The sequence below is a fragment of the Akebia trifoliata genome, chromosome 15, assembly GCF_017979445.1.
Source record: "Akebia trifoliata isolate Shusen 1 chromosome 15, ASM1797944v1, whole genome shotgun sequence".
Classification (NCBI taxonomy): domain Eukaryota; kingdom Viridiplantae; phylum Streptophyta; class Magnoliopsida; order Ranunculales; family Lardizabalaceae; genus Akebia; species Akebia trifoliata.
Window position 1 is genome coordinate 9945752 of NC_141389.1, and position 21628 is coordinate 9967379.

A 21628-nucleotide genomic window follows, 5' to 3' on the forward strand; every position below is an offset into this window, starting at 1 on the left:
ATGGTAACTTAGGCAAAAATTATGATATGCTGGCAAGGTTGAAAATCTGAAAGGACTATTTTGGCAACAATCAAAGCAAAGAAAAAGAAAAGAAAGCTCGCTAGATTGAAAACCTGAAAAGGCGATATAGGCAAAAGCTAGAGCATGCTCACTAGTTTGGAAACCTGAAAAGGCAATCTAGGTAAAAGTTAGAGTAGTAAAGAAAAACAAAAGAAAATCTCCATAGATTGAAAAGCTTCAAGACGATCTAAGCCAGAACATCTGAAGTCCGAATAACCAAGTTCAATACCCAGTTTAAATCAGGCAAAGAGTCAAAAGTCACAAGTATCTTGTCCACGATTGATCTGAAAAATTTTACTTCCCCAAGTGAACCAAGGGAGAGAAGGGTGAATTCTATGATAAGTCTCAAAAGGAAATATTTTGTTCTTTTGAGCCCAACTCAAAATCTTCAATATAAAAAGATCAAAATTAAAAGTTGAATCTTTATTGTGCTTGTGATAATCAAATATTTCAAACCTTCATAACAATAGGTACTTTCTTTCTTTTAATATGTAGTTTTCCCCTATACTACGGGCATTTTTTTTAGATGTGTTGTTTCTTGTCAAACTAAGGACATTTTGTTCTCAAACTTGATTAATGTTAACAGGAACCTTGAATTCAAGGTTAACCTCTTGATGACAATTTTCTGGAAGATCCTTGAGGTTCAAAAGAAATTAAAATTCAAGTTTTAAATTCATAAAATTTTTAAACAAATCTTGAGGTTCAAACAAAAGCGTTTCTAATCTCATATTTGGTTTCTGTCCAGAGAATGACTCATTGCCCTTTCACCTAGAGCAGGAGATAGGGCATTCTTTATTTTTCAGATTTTTTATTTTCCAGATTCAATCATTTTTTTCCAGATTCATTTTCAATCATTCTTTCCTAGATTTATCCATTCCTCCACAGCTTTACTTAGCTAGATTCTGCCGAGGGTTTTCTCGGATTTTGCTCAATCAATGTTACTCAACCAGATGCCACCGAGGGTTATCTCAGATTTTGCTCAGCCAGTTGTAGCCAAGGGTTTTCTCAGATTATGCTCAGCCATTTGCCACCGAGGGTTTTCTCGGATGATGCTCAGCCCAGTTTTACTCAGCCAGATGCTGTCGAGGGTTATCTCAGATTTTACTCAACCAGTTTTACTCAGCCAGATGCCGTCGAGGGTTTCTCTGATTTTGTTCAGCCAGTTTTACTCAGTCAGATGCCGCCAAAGGTTATCTCGTATTTTGCTCAGCCAGATGCTGCCGAGGGTTTTCTCGGATTATGCTTAGCCAGTTGCCGCTGAGGGTTTTCTTGGATTATACTCAACCAGTTATTGCCGAGGGTTTTCTCGAATTTTGTTCAGCCAGTTGTCGCCAAGGGTTTTATCGGATTATGCTCAACCAGTTACCGCCGAGGGTTTTCTTAGATTATGCTCAGCCAATTGTCGTTGAAGGTTTTCTCGAATTATGCTCAACCAGTTACCGCCGAGGGTTTTCTCGAATTATGCTCAGCCATATGCCGCCAACGGTTTTCTTGGATTTTACTCAGCCAGATTTTGCTCAGCCAATTGCCGTCGAGGGTTTTCTCAGATTTTGTTCAACCAGATGACACCAAGGGTTTTCTCGGATTTTGCTCAGTTTTCACTCAATTTTTACTCAGTTTCACACAATACACACACTTGCACATTTGTTCTTTTAGTCAAGGAAAATTTTTCAAAATTAAAGGATCTGACATCGTCAGTGAGAGCTCGTACTCGAGGACCTGACAGTTTTTTAGTTCGGGAAGAGTTTTACCCTCAATGATTCAAACACTTCGACGAAGCGCTAAATCAGATAGCAAAATGAACTGTCACTAGTTTTGACATTCAGATATCGCACTATCTACCAAAATAGATTTGCTATCTAGTTTGCTTCAACCTTCTGTCAAAGAGGGGCATCTGTAGACATCCCATTTTTGCACTTACCTGATTAATCAACTCGTCAACCCAATTGTGACGGATCCCAATGATGGATGAATATTCCAAAGCTTTTTGTTTGTTACTAAATATGTTTCAAAAATTTGGATGATGTATCTCAAGCAAACAAAACTTTAGAAATCATGTTACGCTAGGAAAATATGACCTAAAACCTAGAAATCATCATTTTTAGGACAAAAAGAAGCTTTACGAGAAAAATTACTAAAAAATGATCCAATTACAAAAATACCCCTGACGTCAAAACATCCTTAGAGCCTACATTACACTTAAGAAAATCCTTTTGAACACATAAAACAACAAATTGAAATCAAATAAATCATGTCGCCAACTTTCACTAAATTCGACAAAATTACGAAAATGCCTCTTATAGGGTTCACAACCATTTCAAGCTAAAAAATCCATGAGTGACACAAACCGATAATCCCCTCGAATTTCTTACGAAAAATAAATTCCAAAACATCCTGGAAGATCAAAAAATGACCTGAAATGCAAAAGTTCTCTTCAAGAGTAAAACAGTAATTTTTTAATTTTAAAAATTTTAAATTTCAAAATTAATAAATAAAATATTCATTAACGTAAAGTGAAATCTTAATAAAATTAATTTAAAATTTTGAATCAAGAAAATTAATCAATCAAGCCTTCAGGCAAAATTGTTGATGGTTACCTACTTATTTAAGTGGAGCCCCCTTGATATTATTAAAAGACCCTTCCATCTGGCGGTCCAAATAATTAAAGATATAATTAGGGGGTTCTCTAAAAAACTTAAAAATATATTCTTTCATTGAATGCAAGATCTAAAAACCTAATTTAAAAGATCAAGTCAATCTCATAAGACTTAAGTCAAAACCCTAATTCACCTTATCTAAAAGGAGACCTAGTCAAACCCTAATTCTTCCAAAAAAATCTATAAATAAGAGCTTCCACAACCTAATTTCGTAGGTCAAAGTAAACCCTAAAAAAAGTATGTCAAAAAGTCTCCCTAACCTTCCCTGAACCTTGATTTTGAAGTCCTAACCCTTTACCTATCATCCAAACCCTAACTTTTGTTCAAAAAACACCTAGATACCCTTCAAAAACACCCAGAAATCCATCAAAAAATTAGAAAACACTCAGATGTAGGAAACAGATACTTCATCTTGGAAATAAAAAACGGATTCAGTGACGGAAACGAAACAAGAAATCTCATACGAGGAGTCTCTTCGCTAGATCTGAGGGAACAAATCGTTGCGATCATTTAGGTATATTTTATTTATTTATTTTAGGTCGTTTAACAATGTAATCTTTTTGGGAAATAGTAGAAACTGACATTTTTCGGGCGGGATTGGTGCCTAACACCTTCCAACCCCGAAATGTGATCCCCAGACCATAGTTTCTTTTCGTAGATTAATTGTTTTTATCTATTTAGAGTCAATGCTCGGTTCTTAGACCGTAATAGCTTGGTGGCGACTCCCAAACCTTAAAAATCAAAAATGGATTCGCACTCCCCGTGGATTGAGGGTGCTTTCACTCTCGCCTTCGACCCAAGTTTGATGAGTTCTTGCCACAAACAGCAGGCCTTGTTTTTGTTGTGGATGCGCTAGACTTCTTGCCAAACTGCTTAGTACTTCCTAGTTACTAAGCATTTTTTTTCTAGGTCCTTTTTGCTTGCTTTTCTGTCATGTGTGTACAGAAGCAGATTCGATTTTTGACATTTTGCGATTTTTGATGTGGAAGGTACCTGTATGATATCTTGACAAAGGCAAGCATTGTGAAAAAGAAGATCCCAGTGCTCATATTGTGCATTGATATCTTAATTTTTATCAGAGTTCTATTTTATTTTTAATTTTTTAACAAAAGCTCCCACACCACCAGCAGTTGAAGTGTGCAATCCAGAAGAGCAGATTTTCCGATGGATGGGTTGAAGAATATTCAACATTTGGGGTTCTTGCACTCGATAAAATTGGATTCTCAATAGAATTCTTGCTAGACGTGTGCAAAGGAAGCATGGAAACAAGGAATTCAGGTTCTTTTTATGAGACACTGGTGTTAGGAGGTAAAAAACATAGTCCCATTGCAAAGCTTGCCTTCTGCATGTACAGGTTTTTGGAGTCTTGCATTGAAACACTCGATGAAGCCAATGCCATTACTTCTCAAATACATCACAGTGTGAAGCTTCTGGTTGAAACCATTCATACAAATAGCTTATTTAATCACGACATGTGTGCAATTTACCAACTTTTATTGCATTCTCGTGTCATGTAGAGCGAAACCTGCAATGTTGACACATGCTTAGACATATCTCATTATGACTATTGGATCGGGCAGGACTCTTGAGTTAACAAAGATGATGGGAAGAAGGGAAAATTGGGTGGCCTACAGAGTTAGAAAATGGGCAAAAAAATAAATTTTTTAATGATCCATTTTTTTATTTATAAATTTAGAAAATAATTTTTTTTATTATAAATCTAGAAAAACGACTGTCTAAGACCGTCGTTTTTTACAACAGTCATAAACCATCGTTTTTTACAACGATCATAAATCGTTGTTTTTTAAGACGGACTAAAACCGTAGTTTTTTTCGACTTTCATCAGCAGTTGCACTTTAACCGTGACTCCTTTTAAAATGAATGCTCTTGCCGCATTATGACGAAGTGGTATAGAGACAAAAAAATAAAAAATAAAAAGTAGAATTATATTCCATTATGGGTGGAATGCAATACATTCAAGGAAGAAGTATTCATCGGTTAAAGATTGAATAAGCAAGAATTTTGAACTAGTAAGCTTTAAGCATCATTGGAAGGAGACCAATCAATGTGCCGATTACATATCTAAGTTGGGTCTACAAACTTCTATTGTAATTAGATGAGATAATTCTGAAGATGTCTTTGGAATTAAAATTTCTAATTGAAAGAGATTTGATATATACCCTTGAAAGAATTAATATAGGGTGAGGGCCCAACAAACTCAATGCTTGACGATAAAAATGAAAACAAAAAAAATGCCCCTCCACAATGAACATGATAAAGTAAAACACACCATATAATTAAGTAAAGGAAATGCAATAGGAAGTACAACATACAAAAATGTACAATGACATGCCTAAATAGTTCTAAAGAAGAACAACAAAAAAAATAAACATAAATAAAATCATAATAATAATAATAATAATAAAGATAGGAAAAATGAATCTAAATCTAAAATCATTATGGAGTGCTTCTTTTCTATGAGTGGATTATGCCTTCATGAAACATTTTCTTAATCATATGCAACTCCGTGAGAACATCTTTGATTTCCATTCGGTCACCCAATGACTCTGTAGAACATAGAACTCCAATTTTGAATATGGAAATCAAGCATTCTTGCATTTTATCTGTTGCATTGTATCTTTGATGACTTTGAAAATCATTGGTAACTTCATTATGATCTTCCGAAAGTAAACGTGGATCCACTACTTCCATCACTCGCCCAGTCAGTGCCATTTTTGAAAACTCATGAAGGCTTAGACCATCACTAAAAATTTCATCTATCGGCCTCTTTCCCGTGAACATCTCCAATACAAGTATTCCATAGCTGTATACATCTCCTTGCTTAGAGATCTCAACACCCATGCCATACTCTGCAATTCATGTATTGTTTAATCAAATTTTAAAAAAATTAACATGTTATTGGACCAATTAAAATTACTAGATGAACTTAAAAAGATTCATAAATACCTGGAGGAATATACCCAACAGAACCTTGTATAAGTACTGGATTGCTTTCAATTTCACTACTCTGAGAAAGAACCTTTACCAAACCAAAGTCAGCCACGTGGGCTGTCATGTCATCGTCAAGAAGAATATTGCTTGGCTTAAGATCACAATGAATAATTGGTGTTTGGCCATGATTATGAAGATAATCCAATGCAAAAGCAATGTCAATCATTATGCTTAGTCTTTGATGAAAGTTTGAATGCCTCCTGTTTTCACTTGGGTGCAACAAGTCTTCAAGACTCCCATTACTCATGAACTCAAAAACGAGAGCTTTGAAATCATTACCTCTAAAGTCGACACTTGAGCATGCAGTTATGATTTTGAGTAAATTTCGATGTCGGATTTTTCTTAAAGCTTTACACTCGTTCATAAAACTCCTCGAACCTCCTCGTACATTAAGGTTGAAAACCTTCACTGCAATAAGTTTTTCATTTGGATGAACAACTCCTTTATACACAGAGCCAAAATTTCCAATTCCAATTAAGTTTGCTGAAGAAAATCCCTTTGTTGCTTTATGGAGTTCATTGTAAGAAATCCTTTCATACCAATCACCCAAGAAATTATTTGAAGAAGGTTTCATTCTTGGCTTTCTCCTCCAATATAGAACAAGAATAGATGCACTCACAATTGTAAATAGAATTGCACCAATTATTACCTTGAAAGCAAGAGATATTCGTCTTTGCTTAGATTTTTGAATGAGGCATGGAGGTAACTGAAGTTTTGGTACGCCCCCACAAAGTTTACTATTTCCAAAGAGAGAAAATGCGCTTGTATTTTGGAAGACTCCCTTTATTGGTACCTCGCCCTCAAGATCATTTACGGACAGATTCAAATTTTCCAAAAAGGGAAGGTTGTCAAGATCTTTAGGAATTTTTCCAGATAAGTTATTTCGTGAAAGATCTACATCTTGAATAGCCTTCAAAGCGCTAAAAGATGAGGGAATGGGTCCTTGAAAGAAATTACCTTGCAAGTAAAGGCGTTCCAAGCTCAAACAACTACCAAGTGTGCTAGGAATTTCTCCAGACATATTGTTCTCAGAAACATTTAGCTCTACAAGATTTTTCATGTTACCCACTTCCAAAGGTATTGACCCAGTAAATGAATTATAAGCTAAATTAAGGTAAATTAACTGTGAGGATGAACCAATGACCCATTTGGGTATAGTTCCATTAAGATTATTTTTAGAAAGATCCAAACTCTGTAAAAATTTAGAATTCTCAAAATTTGAAATGATGTTTCCTACTAAGGAATTATACGATAAATCAAGCAAAGATATTTGAGTGATGTTGCCTAAAGAATTAGGAATATATCCTGAAAATCTATTTGCACTTAAATATAATGCTTGCAGCTTCTGAAGCTTCCCAATTTCCTTGGGAATACTACCATAGAGAAAGTTAGCAGACATATCCAATCCAATTAAGTTAACAAGATTCCCAATTTCAGATGGAATGACTCCTAATATTTGATTGTTTGCAAGACTTAGTTGAATGAGTTGGGTTGATAGATTGCCTATAGAGTTAGGTAGCTTGCCTCCAAAATTATTGAAAAGGAATTCCAACTTCTCTAGATTGGAGCAGTTGGTCAATGAATTGAGGAATTTCAAATCATCAAGTTTTCCACTTCCAAGATGATTGAAACTTAAAAGTAGATATCGAACAACCTTTAGGTTTCCAACCTCAAGAGGGACATTTCTAGCAAAATTGTTATGACCAATATCAAGCATCTCGAGTCTTGAAGCATTGAACAATGATATAGGAATGGATCCGAAAAAAAGATTTCTTCCAATAAGAAATACACGGATATTCGGAAGACGGAGGCCTATCTCAAGTGGAAGACTCCCAATTAGCTGGTTATCTGGTATAGAAATAATTTCTAAAGAAGAGATATTGTAGAGACAGGGAGGAAACACACCAGACAAAATATTTGGACCAAGTGCAAGAATCTCTAGATTTTTTAGTTGGCAAAGGGAACTTGGAATACCTCCTTCTATATTATTATATGGTAGAGAAAGAATCTTAATAGATGAAAGATTACCAAAGGAAGTTGGAATCCAACCGGTTAGATTGTTTCTAGAAAGAGACAATCCAATGAGCTTGGATAGAGAGCCAAACTCAATGGGTACATTACCAACAAACTTGTTTGTGCCTAAACGAAGGATTCTGAGGTCAGAGCAATGGGACACATTGATTGGTATTTTGCCGACAAAAGAATTATTGCTCATATTGAATTCTTGTAACCTGAACAAATGGCCAACTACTTGGGGTATTTCTCCTTGGAAGTTGTTGTTTTCAAGATTTATGAAACTTAGGAAAGAAAGGTTCCCAATATACGGACTTACGGACCCTACTAACCTTTGGGAATCGAGTTTCAATATTAACACCCTTTGATGTCGATGACTGCATGTAATACCTTGCCATTCACAAAAATGGAGAGAATCATTCCAAGAGGTCATAACTCCCTGAGGATCGTGAGATATAAGATCCTTGAACGCAATCAAGGCAAGTCGATCGGTTTCATTCCCTTTTAGGATGATGCCAGATCCTATTGGTAAACCAATGGGCAAGAAAATGATGGAATACAGAAAAAAGAAACTAAATGCACTCATCATCATTATTAAAAATGTAAGCTCTCTTGTGGGTTTGCAATTCCATGGTGAGTTATATTTATAGACAAAAGAGTGAGTGCTTGACTGAAAAACGGATACATTGGAAATAAGTGAGGACTCGTGATAAATTAACGTGCTTTTGGCACAGGCACTTAACAGACTTTGGCGTGGATACAAAGGGTAAGATATAGAACAGTGTGTCATACCTAACAAAGGTCAGGTGGCACCCCATTTCATGCCACGTGGTATTTGTGGGATCCACTGAACGTATGGATATGTTATAGTGTTTGATAACTTGTATCCACTGGATCTTTGCTCTTGCAAAAGGAGTTCAAATCCAATGATTCAAAATCATTCTTAAGACAATGCTAATATCAATGGATGCACATCACCAATTCACTAAGGGATGGACCACATATCCATACGGTCCATCGGTCCCACAAATATCACGTGGCATGAAATGGGGTGCCACTTGACCTTTGTTAAGTACGACACACCATTCTGGATCCCTACCCTTTGTATCCACATCAAAAGTGTGTCAAGTGCGTGTGCCTAAAGCGCGTTAATTTATCACGACTCTTAAGTGAAAGGTAATTCTAGGAAAACCAAGGTTATGACTTCACTTCACTTCCTTATCTTATGACTTGACTTCACTTTCTTATCTTATGACTTGACTTCAGTGCTCACCTCTTGGACGGTGGTTTCTTATCTTATGACTTGACTGCACTTTCTTATCTTATGACTTGACTTCAATGCTCACCTCTTGGACAGTGATTTCTTATCTTATGACTTGACTTCACTTTCTTATCTTATGACTTGACTTTAGTGCTCATCTCTTGGACGGTGATTTCTTATCTTATGACTTGACTCTAGTGCTCACCTCTTGAACAGTGTCGTCAGTGATTATAAATCTACGTGATCTACATGTGGACCCCAACGCTTTATTGGGTGAACGGGTGTAAATCTGTAATGTTACCTTTTTGATTGTTTGTTTAAAGACTAATAATAATCTCATGCCCTTTTTTTTTCAGACGCCTTTACATGACAGTTACAGAACCATAAATCTTTTTCTTGTGCACCCCAAAGCAAAGGATCTACGACTCGTGAGGGTTTGTAAGTTGACTTCTCTGAATACAAAATTTTATTTAAATTTTTGCTGATATTTTTTTCTTTAAAGGGGGGGACTTCTAGATCTTTCCAACAATATATGAATTGTCGAAAACGGATAAGTAACGAGTCCTCGGCAGATTTTATAAGTTAACCCTAAAAACCTGCCTCGAGTGACGAGAATCATAGATTCTTCAAAACAATGGATTTTTTTTAATATATTTTTTTACAATAAAATAATAGATTTTGGGTTTAAAACTACAATGCATAGAAATCTAAGACTATTAGAAGATCAAGAAATCCCTACTTTAAATTTACACCAAAAAATATCCGAAGAGTATAAAAAATTGAGTTGGGTCAAAGGTTTCGAATCAGATGTTATAAAAAATCCTAGCTTTTTATTTTTTATCAAAGATTGCAATGATCGGATCATTTTTCTGTTCTACGTCAACGTCCAACGAATGTTCGAAATAGATGAAAACCTAAGTTGAAGATGGAGAGAGGCTAGGATTTCTCTAGGATTTTGTTTTAGATGAAAAGAACGTGAGAAATAGAGGATTAATTCTAAAATTTTCGTGACTTTTAATATTTATAGTGTTAAAAAGATGTAACGGTCATTATTTAATTTTTTTTGTTTTAATTAAAAAGTCTATGTCCCAAGCTCTAATTTTTGCGATCTTATAGTCCATTTCGATTAATTTTTTGATGCGGATCTAATGGTCTAGTTGGTTTTAAAAAATTCCAACTTCAAAAAAATTTCTTTTATTTGTTGACCTACGAATTTTTTTGAGATGCGCATTTAAAAATATAGGGCGTTACAATGCACTTAAGATCTGATCTACATTCACTCCACCTTAATTGGGATTATCTTTTATTAGCTGTAATCCTTGATTTGGGGGATTTTGGCTAGATTTTCTCCCATTTGATTCTTAACTTTTCGAGGATTTGATTTAACTGAATCTTTTTGCGTTTTAATACTTCCTCGACCCCTCAAGGTAAATATGCCCATGACCGCCATCCCATCCGAGTTAATTAAGTTAACTAGTTGTTCGAACTAGGACTGCGGATCCCAAGGTACCATGTGTTAGCTCCAAGTGCTCTACAAAAAATAGCATCCACAGTGCTATATGTATTATCGACGGCCAACTATTCATAAAACTGATGTTCTATATGGGACTTATAGCGACAACCGCTATTGGCTGTCGCTATAGGGTATTTAAAAAAAAAATACATATTAGGCCTTTAGCTACAGTCGCCGACCGTCGCTATAGGGTATTTTAAAAAAAAAATATTAGGTCTTTATCTACTATCACGGCCATCGCTATAAAAAGTTTAGAAAAAAAAATTGATTTTACACCTACCCCCCTCACATGTTACTGAACATTGGAGATACACCTATGTTTTGAAATGGATGACCTAGACCCCAACTAGCAACATGAAAAGACTCAAATGCCCCTCGTCTTCAACTTTTATAAGTTAACCACCTGTTGTAAATTATCTATTATTAGAAGGTAAAATCAAACAATTCTGCAAATCTGTAATACCCCGAATGCTAATTAGTATCTAGATAAAATAAAACAGTGAAATTTGGAGAAAATTCGGAAAGAGGACTTAAGGTAAAATACTCAGATTTTGTTATGTCCATTTGTAACAAAATTTGACTTCACCATTGCATTCAAAATGGTCGAAAAACATACTTTAGCCTATAAGCAAGTTCGAATTTGAGTTTGGACGAAAAAATTACCAAATCCTCGAGTATCACATCAAGTAACTACCAAATAGGTAAACGACATTTTAGAGACATAATTTGAGGAATCCGATCATACCATTAGACTCGTGTCGAAAAATCACATGAAATAGGTTATAAATTTTTTCAAATCAGCATTTAGAAAAAAAAAACTCCCGAAATGACGCTTACGTCCCACTTAAGTTATAAATATCTAATTTTTCTTATTCTTCTTTCCAACCAAAATATCAACACATTTTTTCTCGAGATTTACAATTCAGATCTACTCCAAACTAGAAGGATATGAGTCTTGTCACAAGAAGGAAAGTTGTGCACATTGTCGAGGATTACGCGTGGATGCAAGAAAATCTGATTTTTTGTCGGAGGAAAAACTTGAAGATTTGGCCGGAGGCGATCTTAAACTCCGTTCGACCGTCAAATATAGTCCGAAATAGGTTACCTTCCCTTCTATCTTCTAGTTATGCGATAATTTCGTAGAAAATCTATGCGATTGTCGATAGATTGATCGTTTCATTAAATTTATACATATTTGAACGATTTGAATCATGTTTGCATGCTTATTTATGATTGGTTTTAATTCATTTGATACAATATGAGCATTTTATAGTTGGTATAATGTTTGGATCGACTTTGATCAAGTTTCGACAAAAAATCAAAAAAAAATCAAAAAAAAAATCCAATTATTTGTATAATGTTTGGATCGACTTCGGTTTTAGTTTATTTTTCTTTCCATTAACTTTAAATTCTTTAATGAATTTAAGGTTTTACCTCCCATTTGGAAACTATGAAAATGTTTTTGAGATTCAAATCTCATTATATCAAAATATAATTTTTGGTTTCAAGAACAAAACATAAAATTCGACGTTTTCGCTCGATTTTCAAAACACGATATCTTAAGCATTCTTTTGAATTAAGTAATAAAAATTATATAGTGTTTCTCATGTTGTCGAGGGCTTTCACGTACAAAAATCCATTTTCAATTTCGAAAACTTTGAAAAATCCCTCTTTCCAACACTAAGCTAAATTTTAATAACTTTTACGTCTTATGACTTTATCGTGTTTTCTGAGCCTTTCTATTCAACCAAAATCATCGAATAGAATTAGTTGATGCTCTATGGATTTCAAAATAACTTTAAAAAAATAAATATTTTAATAGATATATAAGAAGTTAGACGATTGATTGATGGATAGAGAGAACGTATGTTCTTGGCCGATTGATGAGACAGTGCCTCCAGTTCTACGTGATGGTCATGCCACGTAAGACATGATAGATAGATAGATAGATCGATGGAATGTTTGATGGATGGAAATGACAGATAGATGTTACTGGAGGACACTACCAAACCTTGTTTGTATTTTTTTTATAAAAGAAAATGATATACTATATACAAAACAAAATGAATTTCTTACCAGAAAAGAGTCGTGGAAAACCTACAAAGAGTGATGCATTGTTGTGTAACTGGAAGTGACAGGTCAATCTAGGATTAACATTACATGTCATATGCTCTTCGGTAGTATGGGATACCTTAGAGCATGTTACAACTTATGAGATTCGAAAATTTCTCCAACTTCTTTCTTGGGGAATGTTCTATGTAAAGGCGATCTCTGTATAGTGTAAAGGTAGGCAGGGTTCACATGTATTGTCTCTTGATAATCTTCAACGCGAGGAGTCTCCTGGGCTAGTTAGTGATCATTGTTAGTCTACAGTCGTCAAACGGTAGGCCTCACAGTAAGATGAATTCATTGGGTTCTTGGACAACGGCCAGTCTGATCCAGATAAACGATCCCAAAACTGTGGTATGTTGACCGGCCACACAATTAGATTTTAACGATGAGATTCCACATCGGAAGTAAAGTTTGAAATATCGATTGCCATGTCGAGGCCGTTGTATCCGCGTGTTCTTCTATTCTCTTATCGACTACACCGTCGTGTTCTTATTATGTATTTTATTTCTTTTGTGATGTTGATAGAGGTTTTATTTGAAAAATATATGTTACTTTAAATGATAGATTGAAATTATTTACAACTGTTTATTAAGTAAACTTAGACATTTATCGTATGATACATTATGAAAACCTGCATGATTTAACTATTTAGATTACTTACTTGTGCACATATGACTTGCTGTTAGAACGACATTCCTCCTGTTGAGTAACATTCCCCTGTTACTCACCCTATCCTTCCCTTTTCAGATGTTTTAGCTTTGGTAGAATTTGCCTATAAGGAGTCATTTGAGGAGGTTCTTGTAGAGGATTTTGTCGTGGATCTGTAACCACCGCAAGCTTGAGGATTAGTCCAGTGGTTTACAGGGTGTGTTGTAATGTATTTTGTGGCACTTGATGTATATTATTTTAAAAGGTTGTATTTGGAAAATGGTTATGACGTTATAGATTCGATGAAATTAATTGATGATGATTAGCTTCCGTTTTGCTTTAGTTTTATATTATTCAGTATAGATGCCGTTACGTGTAAGTTTCACTTTATAGTGTTATTATCTATGATTGTTCTATCAAGTTGCATGTATGTTTTACTTCATAGTATTATTATCTATGATTATTCTATCAGGTTGTGTGTATGTTCACCTCACACCTCGAGATTCTGACTGATGAATCATAGGGATTCGTGTTGGGATTTCGGGTGTGACAATCTAACTATCAATCAAAATTCTAGTCTACAATTTAAAATCAAATAATTATGAAAGTATGGATGAATGCATAGAAAGCACACTAAAGCTGAGCATCATTATAGGTCGGTATTTTTCCCCAATAACAAATGACTTTATCCTCGCTCCACCCATACCTCAACATAAGGGAACTTGTGACCTGCACCTTTTAGTTCGTGATAGCGAATCCATGAGAGCTTTCCAACAATGTAGCGTTGGCGGCTAACAGGCACAAGTACATCGTCATCTCCATGCCATAAGTGGACAGAACCTTCGTTGTTTGGAAACAGGTTCTCAAGATCCATAGGATCGAATTCCCAATTTCTAAAATCAATCATGATGTTGCGATGGAGGGACTCAAATTCTCCTTGCTGCTTTACTTGTGCCTGAGGAAGCGAAAATCAATTGCTGGGTATCCGAGTAAGAGTAATGTTATTAAATTACGACAACAATTTGAAACTTTAAATCAGTCAGAGATGGGCAATAATCGAAGGAAGAACTATTGAGAATAAATGTGCATCTTAATGTTCTAATAGATCGAGCACATGAATTGAGAAAGTAAAAATAGATTTGAAGACACATATTAATATAAGACATTGCTATAGATAGGAAGCAGACATTTTTTTTTTTTTTTGCTAAGTCATATCAAGAGTCAGTTAATTAAGCTTAGAGATGAAATTTTGGTACTCACTATGTTCCAACAATTCTACTAGTATTGCCTTGACTTTGGTCCACTACAAAAAGCTTTGCCATGCCGAAATTTGAAATTTTTGGGTTCATCTCCATGTCTAACAAAATATCGCCAACTTTGATATCTCTGTATCTAAAATCTAAATCAATCAAGAAATAGAAAAAGAAAGATAAGTTACATACAAACCCATGGTACCAATTAAATAAAAATATAAAACATAAAAACAGCTAACTAAATTCAAATTATAATCTAAATTCTATTTTTGTGTATGTGTGAGTGCACGCACGCATAATATTTGTGTCATTTAAAAATACACTTGTTAAGGGTAATGAGAAAGCAAAGGCATCCTCTACATCCCAAGCCAACATAGAGTTGGAACAGTTGGTCCAACAAATTTTATATGCACCTGAAGACCGAGAAAGAGTGAAAGTAGCTCCCCAAAGATAGAAAGTTGAAGAATATCAGGTCCTTAGAACATTGGTTCAGGAAGAAAAAAAATTAGAGTGACCAAAATAATTTTGTGGTGAGTGAAACCACAACAATGTTTCAAATATCAACAAACAGCAATTTCAACTTTTAACGCAAGTACTGAAAAAAGGCTTGAAAATGACAAAACTATCAACTTGCCATTACCAAAATCCATTGCAACTAGATTTAAATTTCATTAGCATTAGTGCTGAAGAACTTTTGGAAGAGAAAACACTAATGTTTGGGTAAATAAAAGGTCCCTTGCATCTAGGCTTTGTGAGATAACTAAGTACCCTTCCTCATCAAGAGAATTAATCCCAAAATAAATTGGTGAAGCCTTTTAGGTTTTCTCCTTGAAAATTCAACTTAACGCTTTCATTTTTATCACATATGATGACAACCTCATCTACAATGCTTCCAACATCAGCAAGTACTAGAACAAATGATAGAAATCACACTAGAGTATTCTCTATAGAATATTGACTAGAGAGTTGTTTTCATATTTGAGAATGTTTGGCTGATGGGGGAGAGGCATGTTACGTGAAATAAGGTGATGTTGGATGAAAATGCATATGCAAGAGCAAGAATGGTCCTAATGTGCGAGTCTTGAATCGTTGCAACAATGCTGAGGGAGTGGACAATTTTGTTAGAGTTCCAACTAACCCTCTCCTATCCATTGGAGGATGTGAGTGAAATTGTAGATAATTGTTTTAGGGAGGATAAGGATTTGAGTGTTATGGAAACTTGAATGGGCACAATCTGATTCAGCTACATCTCTATTAAAGAAGAGTCTGAAATCAGAACAAAGTTTTAATGGATTGTGGACATAGTTTTTTTCTTTATTAGATAGATTTCATTTTCTCTCTTTTATATATCGAAAGTCTATAGTTACTGTAAATAAGGTATGGATGTCATAGCTTCTGTGCACAAGTATTAAAACTTTATTCAAATCTGTGGAAGGCCAAGTCAATGTACATTTCCTCTGTTTTCTCATATATTATCTATTTAAAGATGAAATGAACTTCCAGGATTTAGTATCCCCATCTAATTTATGTGGATCTCGCCTTATATTGATTAGAGTATTCTACAGAGAATATTGACTAGAATATAGTCAAACTCGATCATGTGAGGATCTAATTAGATAGATGATCATGTTTTTATCTAATAAAATAAGTTCTAGGATGCAAATGACAACTTGTAACCTAGTCTATGATCATGTTGTCTTTCATAGTCTCACCACATCCTGATAATTGTTATATTCATCCCAGAAACATGTTTCTTGACAGCTCAAAATCTTGTTTCATAAAGCATAGTTGAAGTAATGTATTTAAAAATCTGTATCCTGGTTTCTTTTGTGATAATCAACCGTATATATTGCAAATATAAATGGAATTCAACCTAACATCATATAATCGGGACATCAAATAGAAGTCTAAAAAGGGAGAATTATTAAACAACTACCTATTATCATCAGAAACAATTGAATGGAAATTACATCATTTTTTTGCAATAATGTAATCTCAAATAATGATGAAAATCCGTTTTATGATTTAAAGAATAATGTAAACAAGTTGTTCATGATGTTACCTTCATAGTTGTAGCAATGAACAAAAGCATCAACATCCCCCAAATGCATCCACGCCTTACCTACAACCTCATGGAAGATTGCCTCCTCAGCTTCCATATCCACTCCAACTACCATAACAGGGATACGAAACCATTGACTTTCCTTACTAAAACATTGATGGAAACACTCAATTAAAAAGTTTAATGCAAGAAGGAGAATCGGATGAGGATATATATCAAATTTGATCAGGAAGTAGATCATACCATAAATAATGTCGAGCATGACGAAAAGATAGTCCAACTAAAAATATACTAAATGATTTTCAATGCTTTGATGGCAAGGGTCCAATCAGTTGAGCATTCTCGAATGAGCAATATAAGAGCTTTAATCAATTTCGGACTACAGGGTGGTTCAAATATCATCAAATCATACACCAGGATATGCATTCCATGGTCGCAATGAATTGGGAAAACTATAGGAAATATGACTTAGCATAAAATTCACTCATGGTCTATGTTCGATTTGCACTAAGATATGTCTCCTCTGTCCATGAACCCCATGAATGAATTGGAGGTCTTTCAATTTGGACTGTCATCCATGAATCTCTCAATACTATCTTTTTATTTTGTTTTCTTGGTCTGGGTACTGAAATAAAAAATTCGGGTCCAAGTCTCCAAATGAGATCAATGGAAGGTCATTTATCACCTTTTATGAAATAATTGTACTTGAAATTGGTCCCACAAGGTACCTGCCAATGTATATGGGATTAGTCGAACTAATTCTGGATACCCATGTACCAAAAAGAAGTGATTGCAAAGTTTTACCCTTCTTAATAAAATCTTTTAGATGGGAAATGAATCATAACATTTATATTCTTTCTGTCACTATATGCATAATGCAGACCATATATCGCATTCTGTAACCAATTGCAATTATTATAAACTTTTCTTTCAATCAAACTACCTTTATTTCAGTCTTCCACATATTAGCACGTTCAGTAGATGGAGACATAAGGATAGCCATCTCTGGTTACCAACAGCCTAAGACCATATAGGATCCCCAATTATGTACAAAAGCTGGCCATCTTTTAAATCAGCTTCAATAGTCCAAAGCACCTTGCATAATTCTCAACGTGATGTATCTGAGTTGTGCAAGAAATCAAAGTTTTCAGATGCGCCCACCAATATAAAGTACAAATAGAACTAAGAAGAATGCAGCAAAACTTCAATAATATTACTTACTGAAAAATTTAATCCTGCCAGATTCCGAAACTGAGAAAAAGAAAACTCTTTTCGTTCCAGCAAGTTAAATATGCTACTAGTTTTGAAGTACAACTGACAGATTTACATTGACCAACTATCTAAATGTCTGATACTGTCTCTGAAAATCTGATAGAGGTCCAGTTGTTAACTATTCTATTCAAAAGGGGGGAAATATCATTACATGATACTAGTTCACACATGTTAATGTGTGTTTGTAGTTGAGGTCAAAACAAGTCGATCAGATGTGAATCTAATGATCTAAGCACTTAGAAATAGTATCTGAAAACAAGATAAAACTACTACTAAGCAAATTAGACCGTGTCTAACATGCATGTCCAGCAGGTATTTCTGACATGACATTCTTGTCAAAAAAGAAAAAGGAGAGACTGCTTCGGTTATGGAGATATCAAAATTTTACAAATATATTTAAAAATGGAACTATCACATACCTTTCCTCACAGACATTACAGGAGATTTCAAAAGACAATTACAGTGTCCTGGATGAAGAGTGATCTTGAATGCATTTTACATGGGAATTCGATGGCATACATACCTGTTTCAGTAAAAGCAAAGACTGGTGATTGTTCATTCAAAGACATGGATGAAATTTCTATACTAATTCAGCTGGATACACAATAAGTTAAACGAAAAGTAATACAATTTTGGGTCATAGACGATAAAATTCACTCATGGTCTATGTTCGATTTGGTCCCTTTGATTTCAATGATTCTGGAGGGGTGTTGTCGAAACTAGAATCCAAACCAAATGCCCCAAGACAAACTACTATGTCTGGTATGCCCCTCATTTTTTTTAATTATAAAATATGTTGTTTTCTTAGCAAAAAAAATATAAAAAAAAAAGGTGAACAAGGTTTTAAGCCCATGTTTCAAAAGCTCAATCTAAGCTCTAATAATACCAATTGTTACATATTTTATAGAGTCTAGCTACCTCATTTCAAGCTCGAAAACGCATTTGATGATTTTTGATAATTTTTCAGTCGAAAATGATTGTGAAGAAGAACGACTCTCTTCTTCTATACATCAAGAAAGGTAAAACAAATTCATAAATAAAGCTCATAACACCAAAAGTTGTGACAAAAAAGTGAGATAACAAGCTTACCTCCTCATATGGAGGAGTTGAGAGTAACCAAATCATACTTCCAATGCATCCTACTGTTGTGAGGAAACCCCCAATATTCCAAAGGAGATGCATGTAAACACCAACAGCCAAAGCTATCAGAGCACAACATAACGTGAGATAAACCTGCAAGAATCGAAACTAATTAGATACAAGTCCCCACATTTGGTTCCAAAGCACATTAATTAGAACTTGAATAGATTTGGCAAAGAAAAAAAGTGAAAATCACACTGATTAATCTGATCTAACTACAGCGATATACAAATTAATCAAAAGCAAGACTTCAAGATTCTGATTGAAATAAAGATCAACCCCTAATCCCAAACTCGGTTCCAAGGCACATCAATTAGAATTTAGAACAGATTTCGGCAAGAGAAAGGTGGAAATCACACAGATTAATCAGATCTAACTAACAAAATATACAAATTAATCGAAAGAAAATTTTCAACAAATATCAAGCCCTAACCCTAACCCTAAACGAAATTCCAGCAAATCGAATAAATCTAACACATGAAACCATAACAAAAGGGCCGAAATGGATATGAAATAAGTAGTTAAATCTAAATCGAACACTTGAAGCACAATCTTTAAAAAAAATAGCTGAAAATGAGGGGATTACCTGTTTCAAATGATTCTGAACAACAGTTGAAATCTGGCGGAAATTTTTCAGGGAATCGTAACTCCATCTGCATGAGAAGACGATTGAGACTGAAAGAACGAAGAAAACGAGTCCACTTCTCTGATTATCAATGAGAAAGAACAGTAGATGAGATTAATAGCCAAGAAGAATAAATTTTGTGAGCAAATTTGTAAAGAACGATCGTTGAAAATATAAAGATGAGGAGACCGAGAGAATCAATGGTTCATCATCAAATCCGTTTTCGAGCTTGAAATGAGAGAGAAAGAGATCGAGGTTGAGACGAAGAGGCTATTTTTGTTTGAGACAAAGAGACGAACAGACTGTTTTCGTTTCAAACGAAGAGGCTATTTTAGCTTGGTTTGACAGTTGACACGAAGAGACATACATATATATATATAGGGTCAGGTTCAAAGGACAACCATTTCTACGTACATATAGACAACGTGTTTTGTCTTATATGGGAAAAAATGTTTGGAATGGACTGATTTTTTGTGAGGATGATCTCTGTGACGAGGAGATCATCCTTGCCAAAAATCAACTCATTATGAAACTTCTAGACCGTCCAATTTTTGTTGAAAAATTATAGACCGTCCAATTTTTGTAAATCAATTTTGATGGGGTTACAAGTTTTTGAATGGGATGATTTTTTACCAGGATGATCCCCTCATCACAGAGATCATCCTCACAAAAAATCAATCCATTCCAAACATTTTTTCCCATATAAGACAAAACACGTTGTCTATATGTGTGTAGAAATGGTTGTCCTTTGAACCTGACCCATATATATATATATATATATATATATATATATAGAGGGTCCCTTTCAGCAACAAACATTTTGACAAACATTTTGGCAAAACATTTTTCAAAATATGGGTTACAGGTTTTGGAATGGGCTAATTTTTGATGAGGATGATCTCTACGGAGAGGAGATCATCCTCATCAAAAATCAGCTCATTCCAAAACTTCTAGCCCCATGTTTACAAGTTGAAAAATTGTGGACCGTCCATTTTTGTAAATCATTTTTTATGGGTTAGAAGTTTTGGAATGGGCTGATTTTTGGTGATGATGATCTCCTCTCCGTAGAGATCATCCTCACCAAAAATTAGCCCATTCCAAGACCTGTAACCCATATTTTGAAAAATGTTTTGCCAAAATGTTTGTTGCTGAACATTTCCCATATATATATGGGAAATGTTCAGCAACAAACATTTGGCAAAACATTTTTCAAAATATGGGTTACAGGTCTTGGAATGGGCTAATTTTTGGTGAGGATGATCTCTACGGAGAGGAGATCATCATCACCAAAAATCAGCCCATTCCAAAACTTCTAACCCATAAAAAATGATTTACAAAAATGGACGGTCCACAATTTTTCAACTTGTAAACATGGGGCTAGAAGTTTTGGAATGAGCTGATTTTTGATGAGGATGATCTCCTCACCGTAGAGATCATCATCACCAAAAATCAGCCCATTCCAAAACCTATAACCCATGTTTTGAAAAATGTTTTGCCAAAATGTTTGTTGCTGAAAGGGACCCATATATATATATATAGGGAAATGTTCAGCACCCTAAGTTTTACCACACACTTTAACAAACGTTTTTTGTCCTACATGGGTTAGAAGTTTTGGAATGGGCTGATTTTTGGTGAGGATGATCTCTATGATTAGAAGATCATCCTCCTCAAAAATCAGCCCATTCCGAAATGTTTAGCCCCATGTTTACAAGTTGAAAAATTGTGGACCGTCCATTTTTTGTAAATCATTTTTGATGGGGTTAAAAGTTTTGGAATGAGCTGATTTTGGTGAGGATGATCTCCTCACCATAGAGATCATCCTCACCAAAAATCAGCCCATTCCGAAACTTCTAACCCATGTAGGACAAAACGCGTTTGTTAAAGTGTGTGGTAAAACTTAGGGTGCTGAACGGGACCCATATATATATATATATATATATATATATATATATATGGGGACGGTTCAGCAGTCCTAAAGTTTGCCAAGTTTGGTGTCAAAC

At 34.8% G+C, this 21628-nt stretch overlaps 1 protein-coding gene across 11 annotated transcripts; it reads right to left on the bottom strand.

Annotated features, from left to right (window-relative positions):
• Positions 1-5129: 5129 nt before the first annotated feature.
• Positions 5130-19984, bottom strand: LOC147384287 (LRR receptor-like serine/threonine-protein kinase EFR). Of its 11 annotated transcripts, none has more exons than XM_086425442.1 (10): positions 19590-19984; positions 18953-19096; positions 18283-18386; positions 17535-17712; positions 16835-17319; positions 16592-16699; positions 14537-14675; positions 13983-14231; positions 5685-5757; positions 5132-5587 (listed from the first exon to the last, which is right to left on the bottom strand). In XM_086425442.1, exons 8-10 carry the CDS (start codon positions 14181-14183, stop codon positions 5193-5195), a joined length of 669 nt encoding a protein of 222 aa, XP_086281568.1. In that variant the 5' UTR covers positions 14184-14231; positions 14537-14675; positions 16592-16699; positions 16835-17319; positions 17535-17712; positions 18283-18386; positions 18953-19096; positions 19590-19984; the 3' UTR covers positions 5132-5192. The 11 variants fall into 11 exon arrangements, 10 of the variants coding, with proteins under 10 accessions (XP_086281569.1, XP_086281568.1, XP_086281565.1 ...); XM_086425439.1 differs by having other exon boundaries at positions 16592-16737; XM_086425443.1 differs by having other exon boundaries at positions 5130-5587; positions 13983-14253; positions 16592-17319.
• Between the last annotated feature and the right edge of the window lie 1644 nt (positions 19985-21628).